Below are 19,906 nucleotides of genomic sequence, written 5' to 3'. Positions count from 1 at the left end.
ATTCTTATGAGAAATAAGATCAATAACTCAGCCCATTTGAACTGAAATGGTCTCAATTCTCAAAAGGACTTGGGTCCACTGTGTTACTAAATGAATACATCTTTCAAAGTGGACATTGTAGATCAAGTCTTCTAAGTTTTAGGCATTTAGCCAAGGCAAGACTGGGCCACCAACGGATAAAGCCCAAGCCCACTTCCTATGACCCATGCAATCCTATTGATCTCTACAGCGAGTCCAAAGCCAAGGTTGACAAATGGGTTAAAGCGTAATTTCAAGAAATTTTATATTATTATTTAATTGATTTTTTATACACTTAATCCACTCAATGAGACTTCGTCAAGTAATAAATTCCATTCTATTTTTACTTTAACATGGCTTAATTACTTTCCCAACTGTTCTTCTTTTTTAAGAATATCATGACATCTTCCAATTTTTTTGTGAAAGTCCAAATTTGATTACCAATTTAATCAGTTATCATTTCACCGACCAACTCAACATAAATTTGCTTTTAAGAAGCTAAACTCATACTTACCGAGTAGTTCGTTTATAAGAAGCTAAACCCATATTTACTGAGTAGTTAGTTTAAAAGTTCATTATTCGTAAATATTGCATTCTATTTAGGATAGTGACAACAATTTATGTTGATAGGTCATATTCGTCTTATGTCAAGATTCAGACATTATATTAAAAAATTCAATCTAAATAAGACATGAATAATAATCAAATTAAGATAGTGACAAGAGTTGGTGTTGATAAGTCACGTTTGTGCCATGTTGTATTAAAAAAAATGAATCTAAATAAGATATTAATAATAATTGGATTAGGATAGTGATGTCTGATAAAAAACTCAAACATTATATTAAAAAAAAAAAATCTAAATAAGACATGAATAATAATCGGATTGAAAACATAAACTCAAGAGTAACTTAATTATTAAATAGATAATGCGTTGTACACTTTATTAATATGTTTAATAGTCCTTATTCAACACATTTAATAATCAAATTGAGTCAAGTCTTATATAAGCCCATGTGATTAATCTCCCAATTCAATATATCCATAACTCAATTAATATTTAAAATGAATCAAATATAGTTTCAAAATTTTGTAGTTATAATCAGGTTTCATGACTATTAAAAAGTTCAATTTGGATTAAATTTATGTTAGTCAGATTAATCCAATGACTTTGATCCAAATACGATTATACTTTATTTAAACCCATGAAAAACATATTGAGTTCGAATCATATTTATAAATCATATCAAACTTTATTTATTTTAATTTAAAATAACTTTTTGCTTTTAATATTAACAAGAAGTTATCAACGAACATGAAAATAAAACTTATATAAGTAATAATATCTTATCTTTCGCATTAAACTTAAACTAAAACAAATACAAAATATCTTATTGAATAATAATAAAAACAAAACTTTCGACTTCTTGAAAATGAATCCAAATTGAACATTTACTTAGTAAATAAGATTTTATGAAATAAATAATTAGTTTTTTTTTGTATCTACTCTTATAAAATTTGAGGTCAAATGCAATTGAAAAAAAAGAATAAATAAATAAATGAAAAAAATTATATTTCAAATTAAAAAATTATTTTTATATGTTATTTTAAACACATCCCATTTTTTTCAAAACTTTTTTATATAAAAATTAAATAATTTTAAAACATTTTTTTGAAATTAATTTTAATTATATTTATATTTGTTCATATTTTTCATGATAAATCACATGAAAATTTTAATTTTTTTAGGCTTGAAAAAAAAAAAGAAAAAAAAGGGAAAAAAAAAACTTTCTTACGTATCTTCCGAGAAACACACGGAGTCTAAATTGCCTGAAATTCACTTTGAAGAGACCCACCCCGCGTGCTTTAAAGCAATTGTCTCGAAGTCCATTATATTTGGTTGAAATCTAATGTACAAGGAAACTCGAGCCACCAACATGAGAAATTTCCTATGTTTCCTTTTCAGCCCATGAAGTCACTTTTTCTTGCAGTCTCTTCAGCCTTTATGTCACTATCTTGCGCCCAAACCAACGTTGAAAGTCACCCAAAGCAGCATGGAAAAATATACACGTTGCTGCATATTTTATAATATGCCACCAAGCTTTTATTTTTTTATAATCTCACGCGCACCCTCCACTTGGAATCTTAAGTCCGTATGTTTTTTATTCAAATAAAGCATCGATGCCTTCATATAAAAATTTAAACAATTATCAAGCCATCTTTGAAAATGAAAAAGGAAATGCGAAAGAGAAAGGATGTAGCTACCATGGTTGGGTTAAGTTCGCTACCAATCTAAATCAAACTCGAGTTAATGAGTGAATTTGAGTTGATAAGTGTTTAACTCAAATCCAAGTTCAACCTCATCCCTAACTTGAGGTACGGCTTAAATCTAATTTGATCGTATTTTTTCATTTTTTCTCATTTGAATTTAATTTTTAAAAACGAATTACTTATATTAAATCCAGATTAAATGAACAGCTTGAATATGCCAAATTTAGGTTTCACAGGTTTGAGTTGGATTTAACTGGAATGAATTAAATTTGAGTTAAGTAGCTTTGTATCGGATTTAATATGTATGTAATGATAATTTTAAAATTTTTTTTATATGTTTATACTCTAAATAGTTTCTAACACAAAATTTTAACATAATGGATAGTATAATATTTTTTCTTTTTAAAAAACATATAATTGAATATTATCGTAAAAATAATTACATAAATTATAAATTATTAAATTTGATTTGGGTTAGACTCATATTATTCGAAACTATGGTTTGAGCCTCATTTGACTTAAGTTCGGGTTAAGAAAATCTAACCCAGGCCAAACCCAAGGCAACCCATCCTAATTCCACACTTGTATTCTACAAGTATAAAAATTGACACTAACAAACCTTACTTTGGCCTTTATGCGATTCTTTCAACAACTAAGCATAATCAATTAAAGTCTTACTTTTTAAATTTGGCTTGGGTTAGATTCCGAATATTGGAACCCTGATTTAAGCATAATTTGAATTAAGTTTGGATTAAAAAAATTTAATCCAAGTCAAGCCCAAATATTAAAAATGTCTGTCTTAACCCATCCTAATTCCAACCGTGTATTCTACAAGTATAATAAACAATGCAAACAAACCTGACTTTGGCCTTCACGCGATTCATTGGACAACTAAACGTAATCGATTAAAGTTTCACTTTTCTTTAAGATTTGAATGACTTTAAAATTGGTTCCAAACAGAAAGAGTTTGCGTGGGTTGGCCAAACTCAAGGCAGATGTTAGAATAATCAAAGGGCCCACAGCTAACCAGAGAGAATGGGTCAAGGTGGCTAGACTTCTTATCTTCTCCTTCATAATAATGATAATGGAGGCCTGAATTCTATCATATGGAACATGTCTGGTTTTTGGACGAAATCAACAGTTCTAGATTAAAAAAAGTCTTAAAAGATGAGAAGAAAAAGATGTGCAATGTGGGGTAACAGTAACAGAAAAGATGACTTGAGATTCCCTTCGATGTACCTGGCTTTTTCTTGGTCAGACTGTGATGTTCTAGACCTAATGATTTAGCTAATTTCACCTTGTTTTAATAACATTGATGACTTGGCGTCCAAGATAATTCAGCCCACCGACACTAACTTTTCGTTTATCACCACCTGCTCTACATATAAATATCTGAAGACACAAAGTGGCTCTCTCCAAGAAGAGTTTTTTTCCGTGTTTATGAAAATGTGTTCTCAGGTAGTAGGGCTGCTCATCCTTGGTGTGTTTCTGCTTGGGGGATCACCTTCCTATGGTCAGCTGAGCCCAACGTATTATGACGATACGTGCCCAAATGCATCAAGTATTGTACGTGGGGTAATCCAGGAGGCTTTTATTTCGGATGTTAGGATAGGCGCCAGCCTCATTAGGCTTCATTTCCATGACTGCTTCGTCAATGTAACTATTCTAGCAGTTCTTTGATCTTCTGCTTTACTTGAAGTTTGTATCCAATGCTTAGAAACATTTTCCTAGTTGGTACGGTGCTAAAAGATGTGGACACTGCAGGGTTGTGATGGCTCGCTTTTGCTGGACAACACGGAAACCATAGTAAGCGAGAAAGATGCAATTCCAAATGCAAACTCAACGAGGGGCTTTGAGGTTGTTGACAGCATCAAGACCGCGCTGGAGAGCTCTTGCCAAGGCATCGTCTCCTGTGCTGATATTCTCGCCATTGCAGCTGAGGCATCAGTTAATATGGTATGCAAGAAGCTATACCCTATTTGTTCTTTTGCCTAGACTCAACAGCCTTGGATCTAACCGTAGAGCCCCGATTAGTTCCTAGTATTATGATTCTATGTTGTTTGTGACTAATACTAATCCACTGTTACAGTCAGGAGGTCCGTCGTGGACAGTTCTACTAGGAAGAAGGGATAGCAGAATAGCAAACCAATCTGGTGCCAATACCGCCCTTCCAAATCCCAGACAAAACATTACTACGCTCAAGGCTGTGTTTGAAGCAGTTGGCCTTAACACTACCACTGATTTGGTTGCACTATCTGGTAACTGGGTTTAGATTTTCATGCTAATCTGTTTTTGGGATGGTTTTGTATCGTATGATGCTACTGATCAACATCATTTTTGCAGTAAATTGATGCATGCCTATTGAAAACACAAATAAACCATTCACATTCAAGCTCAAATATGGTAGCTCTAATGTTGTTTTGTGACTAGCTCTAAGTTTGCTGCTACTTGCAGGTGCTCACACATTTGGAAGGGCTGCATGCCGATTTTTCAGCGATCGTATATACAATTTCAGTGGCACAGAAAGTCCTGACCCGTCGCTGAACTCATCTTACTTAGAGACACTAAGCGCATTATGCCCTCAAGATGGGGATGGGACTGTCCTAGCTGACCTTGACCCTACGACACCAGATGGTTTTGACAAAAACTACTTTTCTAACCTTCAAGAGAACCGAGGCCTGCTGCAGAGTGATCAGGAGCTGTTTTCAACTACTGGGTCAGATACAATTGATATTGTTAATTTATTCGCCAGTAATGAAACTGCTTTCTTTGAGAGCTTTGTTGAATCCATGATAAGAATGGGGAATATCAGCCCATTAACAGGGACTGAAGGTGAGATCCGATTGGACTGCAGGAAGGTTAACAACGATTCATCAGGATCAGCTGATGTTTTGGTTAGCTCAATTTGAAACTTGAGACACAACAGCATAAATAAATCCCTTGTGTGTAAAGGGGTGGCAATAATATGTTAAGAGAAGACCTTTATCATCCTGTGATTTGGTCCTTTTCTCTTCTGTTCTCCTTAATCGTTCCATAAGATTGTATAAATTTCGGAATTTTTAGACTTTGATAATCTTAAGGTAAAGTCTTCCAACAGTGAAACTATGTGTTTGATGTGCGTTTGTTGATGAACCTACAAAAGAGAGTTGAAAATTGAAACTAGCATATATAACAAGAATCCTTAGAAAGCAAAATAGTGAGAACAATTCCCAAATGGCTAATTTAGAAGTTGCGCAGATATAATGTAAGTGGCGTTTGATCCAAGTATGTCTGAATTTGCCTAAAATCTGAATAGAAAACAAAGGCTTCAGGCAGGGAAAACAAACAGAGAAGAGTAAAGTAAATTCTCACCTTCAATAATAGAGGTTTGGGTGATTCTGGCTGCAAGCTTCTCATACAATCAAATCCCAGAATAGATTCTAAAGACCCAGTACCATCAAAAGAATCAATCTATATTCCAATGTCACCTCTGGCTTTTTCATTAGTTCTATCCATCTGGCAATCACTATAATGGCAGAGGAATCAAGTTCTTATGCAATAATATCAGAATCATAATCAGTAAAGGATCGATGTTCTCATTGCAGAAATTAAATGAAAATTTTCTCATAAAGGCGACTGAATATTCTATCAATAAAAGCATCATCACTGGTGAAGCACTAAGCAACTCCTTATGAGGTTTGTTGTTATCATGGGAAATATATTAAGTTCGATTTTCTACTTTCAGGGTTATGGATTGGTGTGGTGCAACGATGACTAGCTATCAGCAGCAGCTGGGAGAGCAGAGCTGGATCTCATATCATCAAACGCCACCATTGATGGGATATAATGGTGTCATGCCACGTCCTCTGGGTCTCTCGCCTGTTTTGAATTCTTGGAGCATCTCCTCAGTATTATTAACTTGAATCATTAAGGACCGGGTTAATTGGTTAAAGGGGTCAAAATAACTCTCATATTTGCAAATATAACCCACCAGTCAAAAAGCAAAAAAGATGACTTGATTGAGACAAAAATGCCCTTCTTTTTTTTTTTTTCTCTCCACATACAACTTCTTTTTTCCCTTCCCCCCTCATTTTTCCCTCCAAGACAACTTTCCCTTTCCCTTTGTTTTATAGCATATTAAATTCTAATTTTTTAATTCGATCATTGGTTGCTCCTTCTCTCTCTTTTCCTATAGAGAACAAGTTTAACTTCTTACCATTGTTTCATCATTCTTCATTCTTGGTCACAAAAACATGAAAAAAAAAAAATGTAAGCAATCAATAATTTCTTTTTTATATTATCATTTTATTTCTTTTTGTTTCTTGAAAATTCAAAATCTGACTTCAACATTGTAGGTAAAAAATAAAGACTCCGTTGTTAGTTATGAAAAAGAGAAAAGTTTGTTTAAAAGAAGTTGAAAAGATTTATCCAAATGGCAAGGTCAAATGATGGTAAGCAAATTCACAGTCATAAATTTCACCTAAACTTAATAATGGTTGAGTTGCATTAATAAAGAACTTAATTATGGTTAAGTTCTTTGTTCATTTTTTCACATGAACTTAATAGTAGTTGAATTGCATTAACAAAGAACTTAACTTTGGATAAGTTCACAATCAGAATTTTCACCTGAACTTAATAATAGTTGAGTTGCATTAACAAATAACTTAATCACAATTAAGTTCACAGTCATAATTTTCACCTGAACTTAACAGTAGTTGAATTGTATTAATAAAGAATCTAACTGTGGATAAGTTCACCGATAGAATTTTCACGTGAACTTAACAGTAGTTGAGTTGTATTAACAAAGAACTTAACCACAGTTAAGTTCATAGTCAGAATTTTCATCTAAACTTAACAGTAGTTGAGTTGCATTAATAAAGAACTTAACCACAGTTAAGTTCACAGTTAGAATTTTCACCTGAACTTAACAATGGTTGAGTTGCATTAATAAATAACTTAATTGAGATTAAATTCACACTTAAGAATATTCGCCTGAACTTAACAATTGTTGAATTGCATTAACAAATAACTTAACTATAGTTAAGTTGACAGTTATAGTTACATTACAAAAATTGTAACTTTGAGCATCAAGTCAAATTCATCCAAAATAACAGTCAACACTCAACAACATATAAATCTTTTACATAATCAAAATGAAACCCACTACATGGGTAAAATTTTGAAGTAGAACAATTCAATTGTCATTTTCTCTCTAAACCAATCAATTCGGGCACCGGTCAGTGAGCTGAATGGATGATCATGCATTAAATATTCTGCATATTTAATCAGGAACATCCCACAATCACCATTGCATGAAACACAAGCAATCAAAATTAAAATGGCAAAAAAAATTTACTATATAAGACATAAAGGTGAAATGATAAAATGAAGTTTGGATATTTGTTTACTTACTCATACTCTTGTTGAGGAACATCATGCAACAATTCAATGTCCCACCGTTCTTCACTCTTAGGATCACCATTCTTCCCATAATATGATGTAGCATGCAAAATACACGGTAACACTTTAGCTAAAGGTATTATGACACTTTTTAGTCGATTATCACTATTAATGCCTATCAATGAGTCATACACAAATATTCTCCATTGAGCAAGGTGAACTACTCCCAATACCCATGCATACTTCAGACATTAATAGGGACATAGACAATGTCCACCTTAGGCTATTTCATGGAAGGAATTGGGTGAAGCCCATTAACATAGTCAACAAGAATATCATTTGCTTGCATTTGGAATTGATTCCACTTTTTAGCATGCTTCTCCCACCTTGCTTTCACATTTTTCTCTATAAGAAAAGGTAAAAAATAATAATTAAACTACCATAATTTAACTAGTATTATGAGGGTCAATAGTAAAAAGAAACTATACATACCCAAAACATTGTATCTGTGGTAGTAAAATTTTGAGAAAATGCATGAGGCTTTTCTATTCTCCGCTTACGGAAAAAGTAGAAAACAACATCAATATGCTAGACAACATATACAAAGAAAAACATTAGTTATATTATTTCATTATAATAACAATATACTAATAAGTAAAAGCAAACACAATAAGAACATTTACAAACCGTGTCTTTGAGCCATGAACCATGCTGAACTAGTGACTCAAACCATTCTTTGTCCGCATGCAAGTAATCAATATCAACCTTAAACCTTATTGTAATAATATATAAAAAAAACTATGGTCAAGCAAAGAAGTTGCCAAAAAGAAACTATCACAAGTTTAAAGTAAAGATAATTACCCTTGTTGAAGACTCAACCACTTATGAAAGACTTCTCTTGCTTCCTCAGAAATAGATTGCAAAAGATTAAAGTCAGATGTTGTTTCCCCTTCCTTTCTAATTTTTCTTCTTTTTGTAGGGTTTGTGAAAGGAGGTTGCAAAAAATAGAACTTTTTCAACTCACGTCTTCGCTTAAATATAATGGGGGACAGTTGCTTTGGAAATACATAAACCGAAAAGTTGCCTGATATGGTAGGGGTATCAAATAATTTGGCAATATCAACAATTAGATAAAAAATCACATCATTGTCTTTCTCTATCCCTATTATGTGTTTTTCTACAGCTATAATATCTATTAATTCTTATGTATCGGTCTTCACATCTATATGGTCATGGTTCTCATCCTCCTTATCTTCCATCACAGTCTCAAACTTGTCATCCAATGAATTAAAATCCATACCAATATTTTTTCCTTTTGTACCAAATTTTGAAAATTTTGTATTATCTGTATCACATGACTCATTTTGCCCTTTCATCTAAAATAAGATATGCACCATACAATAAGATAGCAGAAATATAGAAATAAAATACATAATTTGATTGAATAAAATATAAAATTCAATAAATCTATCACTAACATCTAATAAAAGTTGTCTTAAGTTGTCAATCTTGACTATGGTTAAGTTTCATTGATGATTAACTTAACCGAGGTTAAGTTTTCAATTTGAATTTTTGTTTGAACTTTGTATTACAATTGAAACATTAAAAATGACATTTATAGATGAATGTATGATAGTGGAGGTACCTCATTTGAAGGTAAGATAGAATGATCCTTTTTGTTCTTGTTTTCCATTGTAGTAGCAGTAGAAGCATATGCAGTAGCTTCAACCGGGTGATCTTCATCTTTTAGGTCACCCATAGTATCATGTTCTGGGGTTGTTGGTTGGCTTAAAATTTCTGGAGGAACACTATTCACTGACCCTAACTTATTCAAATACTTGTAATAATCTTGTTAACATTCCTCTAGAGTAGGTTTAAGCAGCAAACACAAAGATAACTATTGAATTCAAGTTAAGTAATTTAATTAACAAACATAGACATATACAAATATGTAAGTGGCAGCACTATCAAAATATATGGTAAAAAAAATTACTTACATTGCAGTCCAAAAAGATTTGTTGGAGCTCGGTGAACCTCGGTGTGGAAGTAGCACTCCAATTTAAAATTCATGGGCAACTTTTAGCAACATGATCAACATATTTCATTCCTATAATCGAAATAGTCTCATACACCCAAACTTGGAAGACATATGAAAATCTAACTAAACTATATGTCTCATGTGCTATATTACCCTTTTGTTCCTTTTTACCTTAGTATTTTGTCACCCGATTCTCCAAGGCTCGTTGCATCCCATAAATTGTTCTTTCATAACAAATCCTACCCCATGGATACTTATTATAAACTTCCAAACAATCAACAAGACCAACCCATTGCATGTCTATTAAATTTTTCCCTTCTTTCCCAAGTAGAAAATGCTCAAGAAAGTACAATAAGGCTAATTTCACCATGTCTTCATATTTAAGATTATCAACATTTTTCTTTTACTTTTTTTTTGTTTTTGTTTTCACTTCACCAAAAGAAAGAAAAAATTTCTCCAAATGATCATTACGCACTTTGTTTTCACTATTAAAGTAAACATCCCTTATTCTCATTGATGTTTCATTATGCTGAGGAATAGGACCAAAACTTAAACCAGTGATTAATCCAAACTCATCTTCACCAAATCTTAATCCCTTTGAATTTACTAAAAACCACATTTCATCATCCTTCTTTATAATACATTGACGTAATAACATGAGGTGCACAATTTGAGTTGAAAATTTAAGTTATGGCATAAGCAAAAAATGTTCAAAGCAAGAATCCTTGAACCTCTCCAATTGTTCCTTATTGAGCTTCTTTTTAATATTTTCTATTACACTCAGGTGTTATAGACATGCAGCCTTTGATGGGAAGTGCTCTTCTATAGGTATTTTAACTTTAAAACATGTCGAGGGAGTAGCAGTCTATAAATAAATAAAATTAAGTTAGTAAATATTTAATAAAAAATTATAAATATTATACAATAACTAATTAACACACTCCAGTAGTTCCCAAAATTTTAAAAACATTATTAACTAACAAAGTTAACACTACTCAAATGTCATTACATAACATCCCTAAAAAGTTCAAAAATCCTAAAATTTCATAAATTCTTTAAAAACTTATCCTTAATCACATGTCATTGCATGAAATCATTATATATTTTTTATTCACTCTACATACATAATTGACAACAATATATAACTACAAAAATTATAAAGAACATAGACCTACTCAAACACCATTGTATAATACCCCTAAAATTTCCAAGAATCCCTAAAATTTAATAAATTATCTGCAAACTTATCCCTAATTAGATGCTATTACATTGAATATATCTAATTCACTCTAAACACATGATTAATAATAATACAAAAAACTAAAACAATATTAATACGCAATTTATTATTTTTCAACACACTATAATAGTTCCCAAATATTTTCAAACATCAGCTAACAAACCTAAATTTGTTCACTCAAAATACATAACTAAGAACAATGGAGAACTAAAAAAAATTATAAATATAACAATTTTATACTTTGAATACAATTCAATAAATCCTAAATTTTTCTTCGTGTATTTAACTAATAAACTTGACCATACTCAAATATTATTGTATAACATCTCTAAAAATTTCAATAATTCATTAAATGTGAAGACTGCACTCACCGGTTTAGCAGAATCACTTGCCTCTTCTATTGGTAATTGGGATTTTTGCTTAGTAGTTTCGCATTCCTTTGCTTCACTTTCTTCTGCTTCACTTTTTTCTTCTGTTCGCAATTGTCATTTTTGCTTTTTCGCCACTTTTTAAAATCTTTTTCTCCTTTCACTCTTCAATGAACTCATTGTTTCCTTCGTGCTTGAAGATATAATATGAGATAACTTGAAAAAAATAGAATAACAATTTTTCCAAGGATTCGGAATAAAACAAAGGATGAGAGGATAGACGATAAATTTTCTAGGGTTTTTGAAGGAAATATGATATTTCCGTTTTGTGCATCAAAGGAAGATAATGAAATAGAAGAAGATGATGAAAAATGAGGACTCGTCTGTAAATGAAGCGAAAGAGGAAATGACCTTTTCGTTTTGTGCACCGAAGGAAGATAATGAAGTAGAAAAAGAAGATGAGAGAAATTTTTTGGAAAATATGAGGAGGCGTTCTGTAAATGAAGCAGAAGAGGAGAAGTTGTATGTGTTGGAGAGAAAAAAGAAGAAGGACATTTTTGTCTCAACCGGGTCAACTTTTTTGCTTTTTGACTGGTGGGTTATATTTGCAAATATGGGGTTAATTTGACCCCTTTAACCAATTAACCCTTAAGGACCTGACTTCATCTTTGCCACTAATTTCAACATGAGATGAATGAGAGGTTTCAGCAAGGCAGTTGTGGAGGTGGTCTAAGGAATTAAACCTGGAATAATGAGGAAGTTCACCAAAGGCAAAGATGAAGCAAATGCAAATTCAAGCTGGTTTTTGCTGAGGTGGTACTCCAAGCGATACGTGGCGGACCTGGCCAGACTATATCAATCCCCATCATACAGAGGGGTTTGCTTATGTATTTGGGAACTGCTATTCCAGCCACTTCTACTGGCTTAGTCATTGTACCACCTCCTTCCATTACACCGGTAGCAGAAAAGATTCAATAATGGAGAGTAAAGCAATGATACAAACAGGGCTTGAGAAATTCAAACATCCGATTCTTCCAAGATTTGTATCAAATCCACTTGATTCTCTAAGTTCTAGGCAGCAAGTTAGAGCAACATGGAAAGGTAAATTTAATTGCATCATGAGTTTATATCAGGATTATTTTGTTATGTTTACTAGATATTGTACCTTTTTTTTGAAACTGCATGCAATGTTGAATCATCACTCTATAACTTCCTAACTCTATGATTTAGTGCAGGCAATGGCCAACCCAAAGTATGTGATCATGATAAAATTTGAATGATGAAACATGGAATGATTGATGAAAGCTGCCCTTTAAGAAAGTTTCCTCTTATGTGCAAAGGTCAATTGGGTAGATAAAGAACAGAGTCCTTAATCTATGCTTCACTAACTAATCCAAAGAATTTATTTAGGAAAGAAAGCTCATGATGAATTTGAGTTTCTGGATTGCCTGTCAACAAGTTTGCTTGCATAAGAGCAAAGACAAGAATTCAAACTGGGAATTACACCAAAAGGGGCAGGGATTGATTGACCAAGAAAGGAATAGAGGGCTATTATTTATCAAGGCCAAAGAGCCACTGGCTGCTTATAATGAAGAAGAGGCTAGGATGCTCATCGATTACAATAAATGTTAAAGGTAACAATAGTAATTCCAGATCAGTAACAGAAAGTAACAAGATTTCATTTTCTTTATTCTTTAAATGTATGGTTTATTAATACAGAACATGGTCCAGATGGGCAAAACACAATAACAAAAGTTCAACAAACTGAAATGGGGAGGTTAACTCAGCCTTTTTCTGTGCCATTCAATAAAGGCCTCCTTCCAGAGCAGCAGGAGAACCAAACACAGTACCCGAGCTTCCATATGCTTCAAGAAAGCCCAATAACCTTACCAGTGGTTGTGTCGAGATCAATCTCATAAAAGCATGGCCTGGTAGGAAGCCCTGGCATTGTACTCATTGTCCCAACCAAAGGATAAATGAATCTGGCTCCAATGCTCGCCCTCACATCCCTTATTGGTAAGACAAATCCAGTTGGGGCTCCCTTCACAGAAGCGGTGTGTGAAAATGAGTACTGGGTCTTGGCCATGCAGATGGGCAGATTAGAAAACCCTTGTCTACTGTACATCTCAATCTGTTTCTCAGCCTATTCACACAAAAGAGAGAATTCATGTCAAATGGCAACATTCTGAACTGTTCAGCAAGTTCAAATTTGACATCTGGCAAACTGAGATTGCAAAAAATGGAGTTTTTTCTTGTGATACAGAAATGTGCATAACAAATCCATTGTTTCTTGTGGTTGCAGCACACACAAGCATACAGTGGCAGAATTGGTAACAATTCCATATTTCCTTAAAATGACAGAAAGGGACTTTGTTGGTAAGTTTTCAGACACCATTTTCTTGTAGTGTCTGTGGAAAACCAGCTTCACAACACCTCATCCAAAGGCAATGAGACATTTTCTTTCCTGATTATGTTTTTCACAGAACTAGAGGCCTTCTTTAAAAAATTGATGCCATTTTGCCAATTTTGGAATAGGATTAACAAATGTAAATCTCATTGTTCCAGTTCAGCTTCAATCAGAGTCAAAATTGAAGTCTAATAGGACTTCAAAATTTATAACAATTCATCAAGTAATTAGAAAGTAAAATGCCAGAACTTTACTAAAAGAGTCTACCTGTTCTGAGTATTCAACACCGCTGGCACCGTACGACTTGGCTATTGCCTCTATTTTCTCCTTGATACTAATATCCAAAGGATATAAAAACTTCAATGGCTGTGCCACAGTCTCACAGGCTCTTTGAACTGCAATACCTAGGTCCACCTGAGATCATAATTTAAGTTCATCACCCCAGTCAATAAACCCATGTTGGAAGGTGTAGAGAAAAATAATGTTTCATCTTCATTTGTACAAGCATGAGCTAAGGAGCTAACTCTGAATTTAACTACTGCTATTGATGCATGGTTTCCAACTCTGATTTCAACAGATGCAAACAGATATGGAAATTTAATAAGTTAAAAATTCTCCCCCTTTTTAGCTAAAATATCTCTATGTGGCAGATTAAAATGAAGACATAGTAAAGTAGTATAAACAAAGACAAAGAGAATGGATTGTCATAATAATCAATATCAGAGTTCCAGAAAAAGAGTAATGGTTGTTCTACTAAAATTGGATCTGTGGGAGGTCTAGGGTATCATTAAATATCCCCTTTTGGGACGTGTAATAGTTCTCACTTGTTAAAAAATAGTCTACGGATTTTCTAATGAATTTCTCCTTCCCTTTTCTTTTGATTTTTTTAACAACCAGAGAACCACTTCCCAAAATTTAGATTACAGTGCCAATTCTAATGATGGAAGGTACAGTTTATGAAACTAGTAATACGATAACCACAATAAGATTTCTATACTGATGGGGAATAATGAAATAGAGTAGGAGAAGATGCTTGATTTCTCAATGCAAAATCAAGCAGATTCAAGACATATAATTTTTTTTTTAATCAGAATTCAAGATCCAATGAATATTTACCAGTTACAAGTAGGGACAGTCTAACCAGAGCAGGCCAACTTTAGGGCCAGACATTACCCTAGGTGATGCCCATAGATTAGCTAAAAAAATCGAATCAATGTTGTATTCTATCTTATTTAGTTGTGTCTTTTGTGATTATTTATTGCAGGGAGAGATTGATGATGTTTTCCTTTTAGCTAAGTAAAACTAATTTGTTAATAGGAATCGGTTACTGACCGCTCCTCGTCCACCATGGGCATGATGAGTACAAACTACGGCATCATAGGCCCCAGCAAACAATGCTGCATTTTTTACTGCATTTAGTTCTGCTTCAGAGTCAGTTGAGAACATGTTCACAGCAACCACAACATTCACACCATAAGCCCTTGTGTTTGAAATATGCCTGGCCAGATTCACACAGCCAGCTTCAACCAGAGCAACATTCTCAGTCAGGTAGGCGCGGTCAAGGGGCTTCCCAGCAACAACTTCCGGGCCACCACCATGCATTTTTAGGGCCCTAATTGTTGCCACAATAACTGCGCACTGAGGTGTTAAACCACTATATCTGCACTTTATATTCATGAACTTCTCTGTTCCAATATCAGCACCAAAACCAGCCTCTGTGACGACAAACCCACCTGGTCCCACAAGCTTCAATGCAATCTTATCAGCCACAACAGATGAATTCCCATGAGCAATATTTGCAAAAGGGCCGGCATGCACAAGAACAGGAGTTCCCTCAAGAGTCTGCATCAAAGTTGGATTAATGGCGTCCTTCATTAGCACAGTCAAAGCACCTCCAACCCCAAGATCATCCGCAGTTATAGGCTCTCCAGCCTTACTGTTTCCAATCACCATTTTCCCAAGTCTCTCTCTCATATCAGCTAGAGATGTTGTGAGAGCCAAAACAGCCATGATTTCACTAGCAACCGATATATCAAAACCCGTTTCTCTCACCATACCCTTTTCTTCAGGCCCTTGTCCAATAGTAATCTTCCTCAAGAAACGGTCATTGACATCCATAACCCTTCTCCATGTTATAGAATCAGGGTCAATATCAAGCCTGGCAAATTTCTTGACTTCTTCTGGTGTAAGATCCTCGGGCTTGGTCTTTGAGATGCCGAGTTTATTCAGGCGCCTAAACATGATGGAACTAAAGCTACGCTTTCCTTCTTTATTTGGTGGACATAACCGGTTGAAGAGAGCCTTATCTGATTGGGATGCCTCATGGAAAATTCGGGTATCAATGGCTGCAGCTAATAAATTGTTTGCAGCTGTTATTGCATGGATATCTCCTGTTAGGTGAAGATTGAACTCGTCCATGGGAATCACTTGACTGTAACCACCACCTGCTGCACCTCCTTTAATTCCAAAAGTTGGTCCTTGTGATGGTTGACGAAGGCAGGTGACAACCTAACATCATAAGCAGACAGAATATTGACATTAATTAACAGTTTTACTTGGGGCATAATCACCACAATTGCGTTCGTCAAATTAAAAAATGCATCCATGCAATCGAAGAAATGAATTACTGTTAGAAAAATCTGTAGAGACGGTTTGACCAGTTAGAGGTTAAACTTATCAAACATATCCAGAAATCTTTACCCCAATGCTAACAAACATTTTGGCTGCATTCCAAAAATAGTAAACAAATACAAACAAAATTAGTTTCTTTATTCTATCATGATTTAGAAAAGAAGAAAAAGAGGTGGAAAACATACACGATAATTGGACAAATCAAGAACTACCCTGAAAAGATTATTCATTAACTACGTGGGAATTTAGCCCAGAGCCGAAAATATGACAATCATACAAATCCAAGAGTAGAAAGTATTACCTTTTTATCAAGAAAAGCTCCCAAAGCTTGACAGAGACCAACAGTGGTAGTAGACTTGCCTTCACCAAGAGGGGTTGGTGTAATTCCTCCAACAACAACATAGTACCCATCTCCACTTCCTTGAAGATCATCTAGCACAGATAGCAACACCTATATATATGTACAAAATACCAAAATCATTCAAATTCTTATTACCAACAAGAAATTAACAATCTGTTTGGTTGCAGAGAAAATTGAGGAAAAGAGGATAAAATAATAAATTTGAATCCCCTGCGCTGTTTCGTATTACTCAGTTCAATCCAAGCTCCAGCCAAGTTTCTTACACACACACACACACACCACCTTTTCGCAATCACCAATCAATGCAAAAAAGTAATTATACACACACACACACCTACCTTTTCTCAGTCTCCAATCAATGCAAAAACGTAATCCACTTGTTTTGCCCAAAAAAGGAACAACAACCGAGTCCAAACTACCAACAAAAAGGCATGATCAATCTGTTTGGTTGCTGGGATAACTGATGAAAATAAGAAAAAGTAATGCTGTTTTGAACTGACCCAGATCAATAGAGCTAACCAAATAATGAAAAAATAAATAAATTACAATTTCATTTTCGTTCCCTGCATTTTCACAGTCCTCGATCAGTGAAAGCAGAATCTGTTTGATTGTCCGATTCAAACAAAAAGAAAAGCGACCAGATTGAGTAACAAAACACTGCCAGCAAATACACTCTCCATTTGATGGCTGAAATTTTGAGAAGTAAAGGAAAAAAATATAAAATATTTTGCCTCAAATTGCATTACCAACTAAAATAAATCAAAACCCATGGCGATAGAATTCCCAAACACTGGTCAAAACCAAAAAGGTGGAAAAAAAAAATCAAACAGAAGTGCTGATTTTCTTTACATTTCCCACGCTTTCTCACCAACCAAACAGAGCAAGAAATAGAAATCACCTTGGCCTTGTACTTTCCATAGAGATCGTAATGACTTGGATCGAGATTGAGCTCTTGGGCAATCTCGGAGATGTGAAAGGGCACCACTGAGTTGGCAATATCGATGTCGGCCGGAACAGGGGACAGCACATTCAGTTTCCTATGTGTTTTCGACGATGTACTCATTTTCTCGAGTAATGTTTTTCTTCAGGAGACGAAAAGAAAAAGAAAAATTGGATCTGCAAGTGATTCCTACGAGTCACTCCGCCATCAGACCTTGGAGGGAGGGGGAAAGTCTTATCTAGGAGAGTTGGGAACCGGGAAGATGAATTCTCAATTTTTTCAGACCACATGACATTATTAAATTCTAAATTATTTTACAAATTATTTCCCAAAAAAAGGGAGTATAGATAAAAAGGGAAAATTTTAAAAAGATTTATTCTTATTTTCTTTTTATTATATATTTTTTTGAAGTGAGTGAAAATAATAAATAAAAAAAAATGGATATTTGATCAAATTTTAAAACTATGAGGATGAGATGTATTTAATCGGAGAGATAAATAAAATTAATCATTTTTTAATCATAAAAAACTTAGAATTAAAAATTAGAAAAATGATAATAGACCAATAAATAAATAAATATATATATAATTAATTAAATAAAAATAATTTATTTATTTATTTATTTTTATCATTATTATTTAAATATATTAAACAAAAAATTTATTTCTCACAATATATTTTATAAAAAAATTATAATATTTATTGATTAATCTTATTTACTAGAAGTACATAAATAAATAAAATTTAATTTATTATTCCCATTTATATATATATATATATATATAACATAAAAAAATTTGATTTCTTATAAAAATACATCATAAAATTAAATTATATTATTTAAAAATCAAATTTATTTTAAATATAAAATTTGAAAAATATAAAAATAAAATTGAGACAAAATAAAAATAAAGTGAAATAGATGGGGCGGGTATGAAAAATTTCCCCCCCTCTTTGCGTTCGCCCAAATTGGGGTAGGAATTAATTTACATATCATCAAAGTTGGGGCCAGATGAGAATTACGCATCTCTAACCCTTCCCAATACAATTCCTAATCATTTCATCGCTTTTAGTACCATTTAATTGGATCTGACTTCCAACATTTCATTTGATAACCAGAATTGAGTGATACCATCATTTGACTCACACATCCGCTGACAAGTTCTCATGGCTTAAACTCATGAGCCCCGGCTTTTACAACCATCATTGGATCAGGTTTTGATAATCTCACACCAAAATCACCTGGTGTGATTGTTTTTTTTTTATGATTTATTATAAATTTTGGATTGAATAAAAATTAAAATATTTAAATTTTTTAAAATTTTTAACACTCATACAAATAAATAACATAATACTTAATACTATTAAATACTATTTAATTTTAATTTTAACATTAATATCATTTGAGATATTCATCTATCGGGTTTTAAAATAGTATTATTATACCTTAATAAGAGAGACTAATGTCTAATTAAATAATTTAATAATTTTCCATCAATTTTTTTTCATAGATAATTAAGGAGATTTTTTTTTTTTTTGGTTTGCTGCTTTGTTATCTTTGAACTCAAATATTTCAAAACAAGTTAAAACTATTTTAAGAAAAAATTGTTTAAAAAAAATATTTTTCAATTTTTTTTTTGAAAAGATTCCCAAAGGTGTCCATAAGTTTGATAGGGTGTGAGAAGTGGAAAATTTTTTGACTTCCTGGCTTTTAAGACAACAATTTTTTCTTTTTATTGAATCAAATTCTTAAGATAAGTTCAAAAAATTATCACATTCCAAAACAAAATTTTAAAAGACAAATCAATATATACTTAAATTGTGTTTGACAATAATTTTAGAAAGTATTTCTAACACTTAAAATATTTTTATATAATCCGCAAAACATACTTTTAGTATACTATTTTATTCCACAGTACAAACATGAAACAACTTATAAGTCTATTTGGTAACTATTTTTAAAAGTTGTTTTTTAAAATAAAATAAAAATGAGAAAAACACATTTGAAAGGTAGAAAACATCAAATAGTTTTCAATTTTTAAAAATAGAAAATTTATGTTTTCAGATAAGGTCTTTTAACTGTTTTCGATTATTTTTATTTATTTTTTAAAAACAATTTTAAACTCTTCTTAAAAACCGTTTTCACTTACCAAACATGCCCTTTACACTTTTTCATCTCCTCACTAAACCCCTTCTTGTTTTGGTTGATTTTTCTTTCTAAATGAAGCAATGAAAAATGAAGAAATAAAAAAATGA

The 19,906-nt window shown here is 32.8% G+C and overlaps 2 protein-coding genes across 2 annotated transcripts; one reads left to right on the top strand and one right to left on the bottom strand.

Annotated features, from left to right (window-relative positions):
- The first annotated feature begins 3,395 nt into the window (after positions 1-3,395).
- Positions 3,396-5,388, top strand: LOC100260291 (peroxidase A2). Its single transcript, XM_002285616.5, has 4 exons — positions 3,396-3,942; positions 4,051-4,242; positions 4,376-4,544; positions 4,741-5,388. Exons 1-4 carry the CDS (start codon positions 3,727-3,729, stop codon positions 5,193-5,195), a joined length of 1,032 nt encoding a protein of 343 aa, XP_002285652.2. The 5' UTR covers positions 3,396-3,726; the 3' UTR covers positions 5,196-5,388.
- A 7,581-nt stretch (positions 5,389-12,969) lies between these two features.
- LOC100255218 (formate--tetrahydrofolate ligase) lies at positions 12,970-17,970 on the bottom strand. The gene is made up of 5 exons (XM_002285618.5): positions 17,609-17,970; positions 16,651-16,800; positions 15,051-16,226; positions 13,986-14,132; positions 12,970-13,454 (listed from the first exon to the last, which is right to left on the bottom strand). The coding sequence occupies exons 1-5, from the start codon at positions 17,771-17,773 to the stop codon at positions 13,179-13,181; spliced, it is 1,914 nt and encodes a 637-aa protein (XP_002285654.1). The 5' UTR covers positions 17,774-17,970; the 3' UTR covers positions 12,970-13,178.
- Positions 17,971-19,906: the final 1,936 nt, after the last annotated feature.

The sequence above is a fragment of the Vitis vinifera genome, chromosome 6 (genome assembly GCF_030704535.1).
Source record: "Vitis vinifera cultivar Pinot Noir 40024 chromosome 6, ASM3070453v1".
In the NCBI taxonomy this organism is placed as follows: domain Eukaryota; kingdom Viridiplantae; phylum Streptophyta; class Magnoliopsida; order Vitales; family Vitaceae; genus Vitis; species Vitis vinifera.
This window is presented reverse-complemented; position numbering and strand designations above follow the sequence as displayed.

Excerpts from the sequence above, each read along its gene's own strand:
- LOC100260291 (XM_002285616.5), top strand. The coding sequence starts at position 3,727 with ATGAAAATGTGTTCTCAGGTAGTAGGGCTGCTCATCCTTGGTGTGTTT. Across the intron at positions 3,943-4,050 it reads TCCATGACTGCTTCGTCAAT|GGTTGTGATGGCTCGCTTTT; the intron begins GTAACTATTCTA and ends TGGACACTGCAG. Across the intron at positions 4,243-4,375 it reads CTGAGGCATCAGTTAATATG|TCAGGAGGTCCGTCGTGGAC; the intron begins GTATGCAAGAAG and ends CCACTGTTACAG.
- LOC100255218 (XM_002285618.5), bottom strand. The coding sequence starts at position 17,773 with ATGAGTACATCGTCGAAAACACATAGGAAACTGAATGTGCTGTCCCCT. Across the intron at positions 14,133-15,050 it reads CCCATGGTGGACGAGGAGCG|GTGGACCTAGGTATTGCAGT; the intron begins GTCAGTAACCGA and ends TTATGATCTCAG. Across the intron at positions 13,455-13,985 it reads GTGTTGAATACTCAGAACAG|GCTGAGAAACAGATTGAGAT; the intron begins GTAGACTCTTTT and ends TTGTGTGAATAG.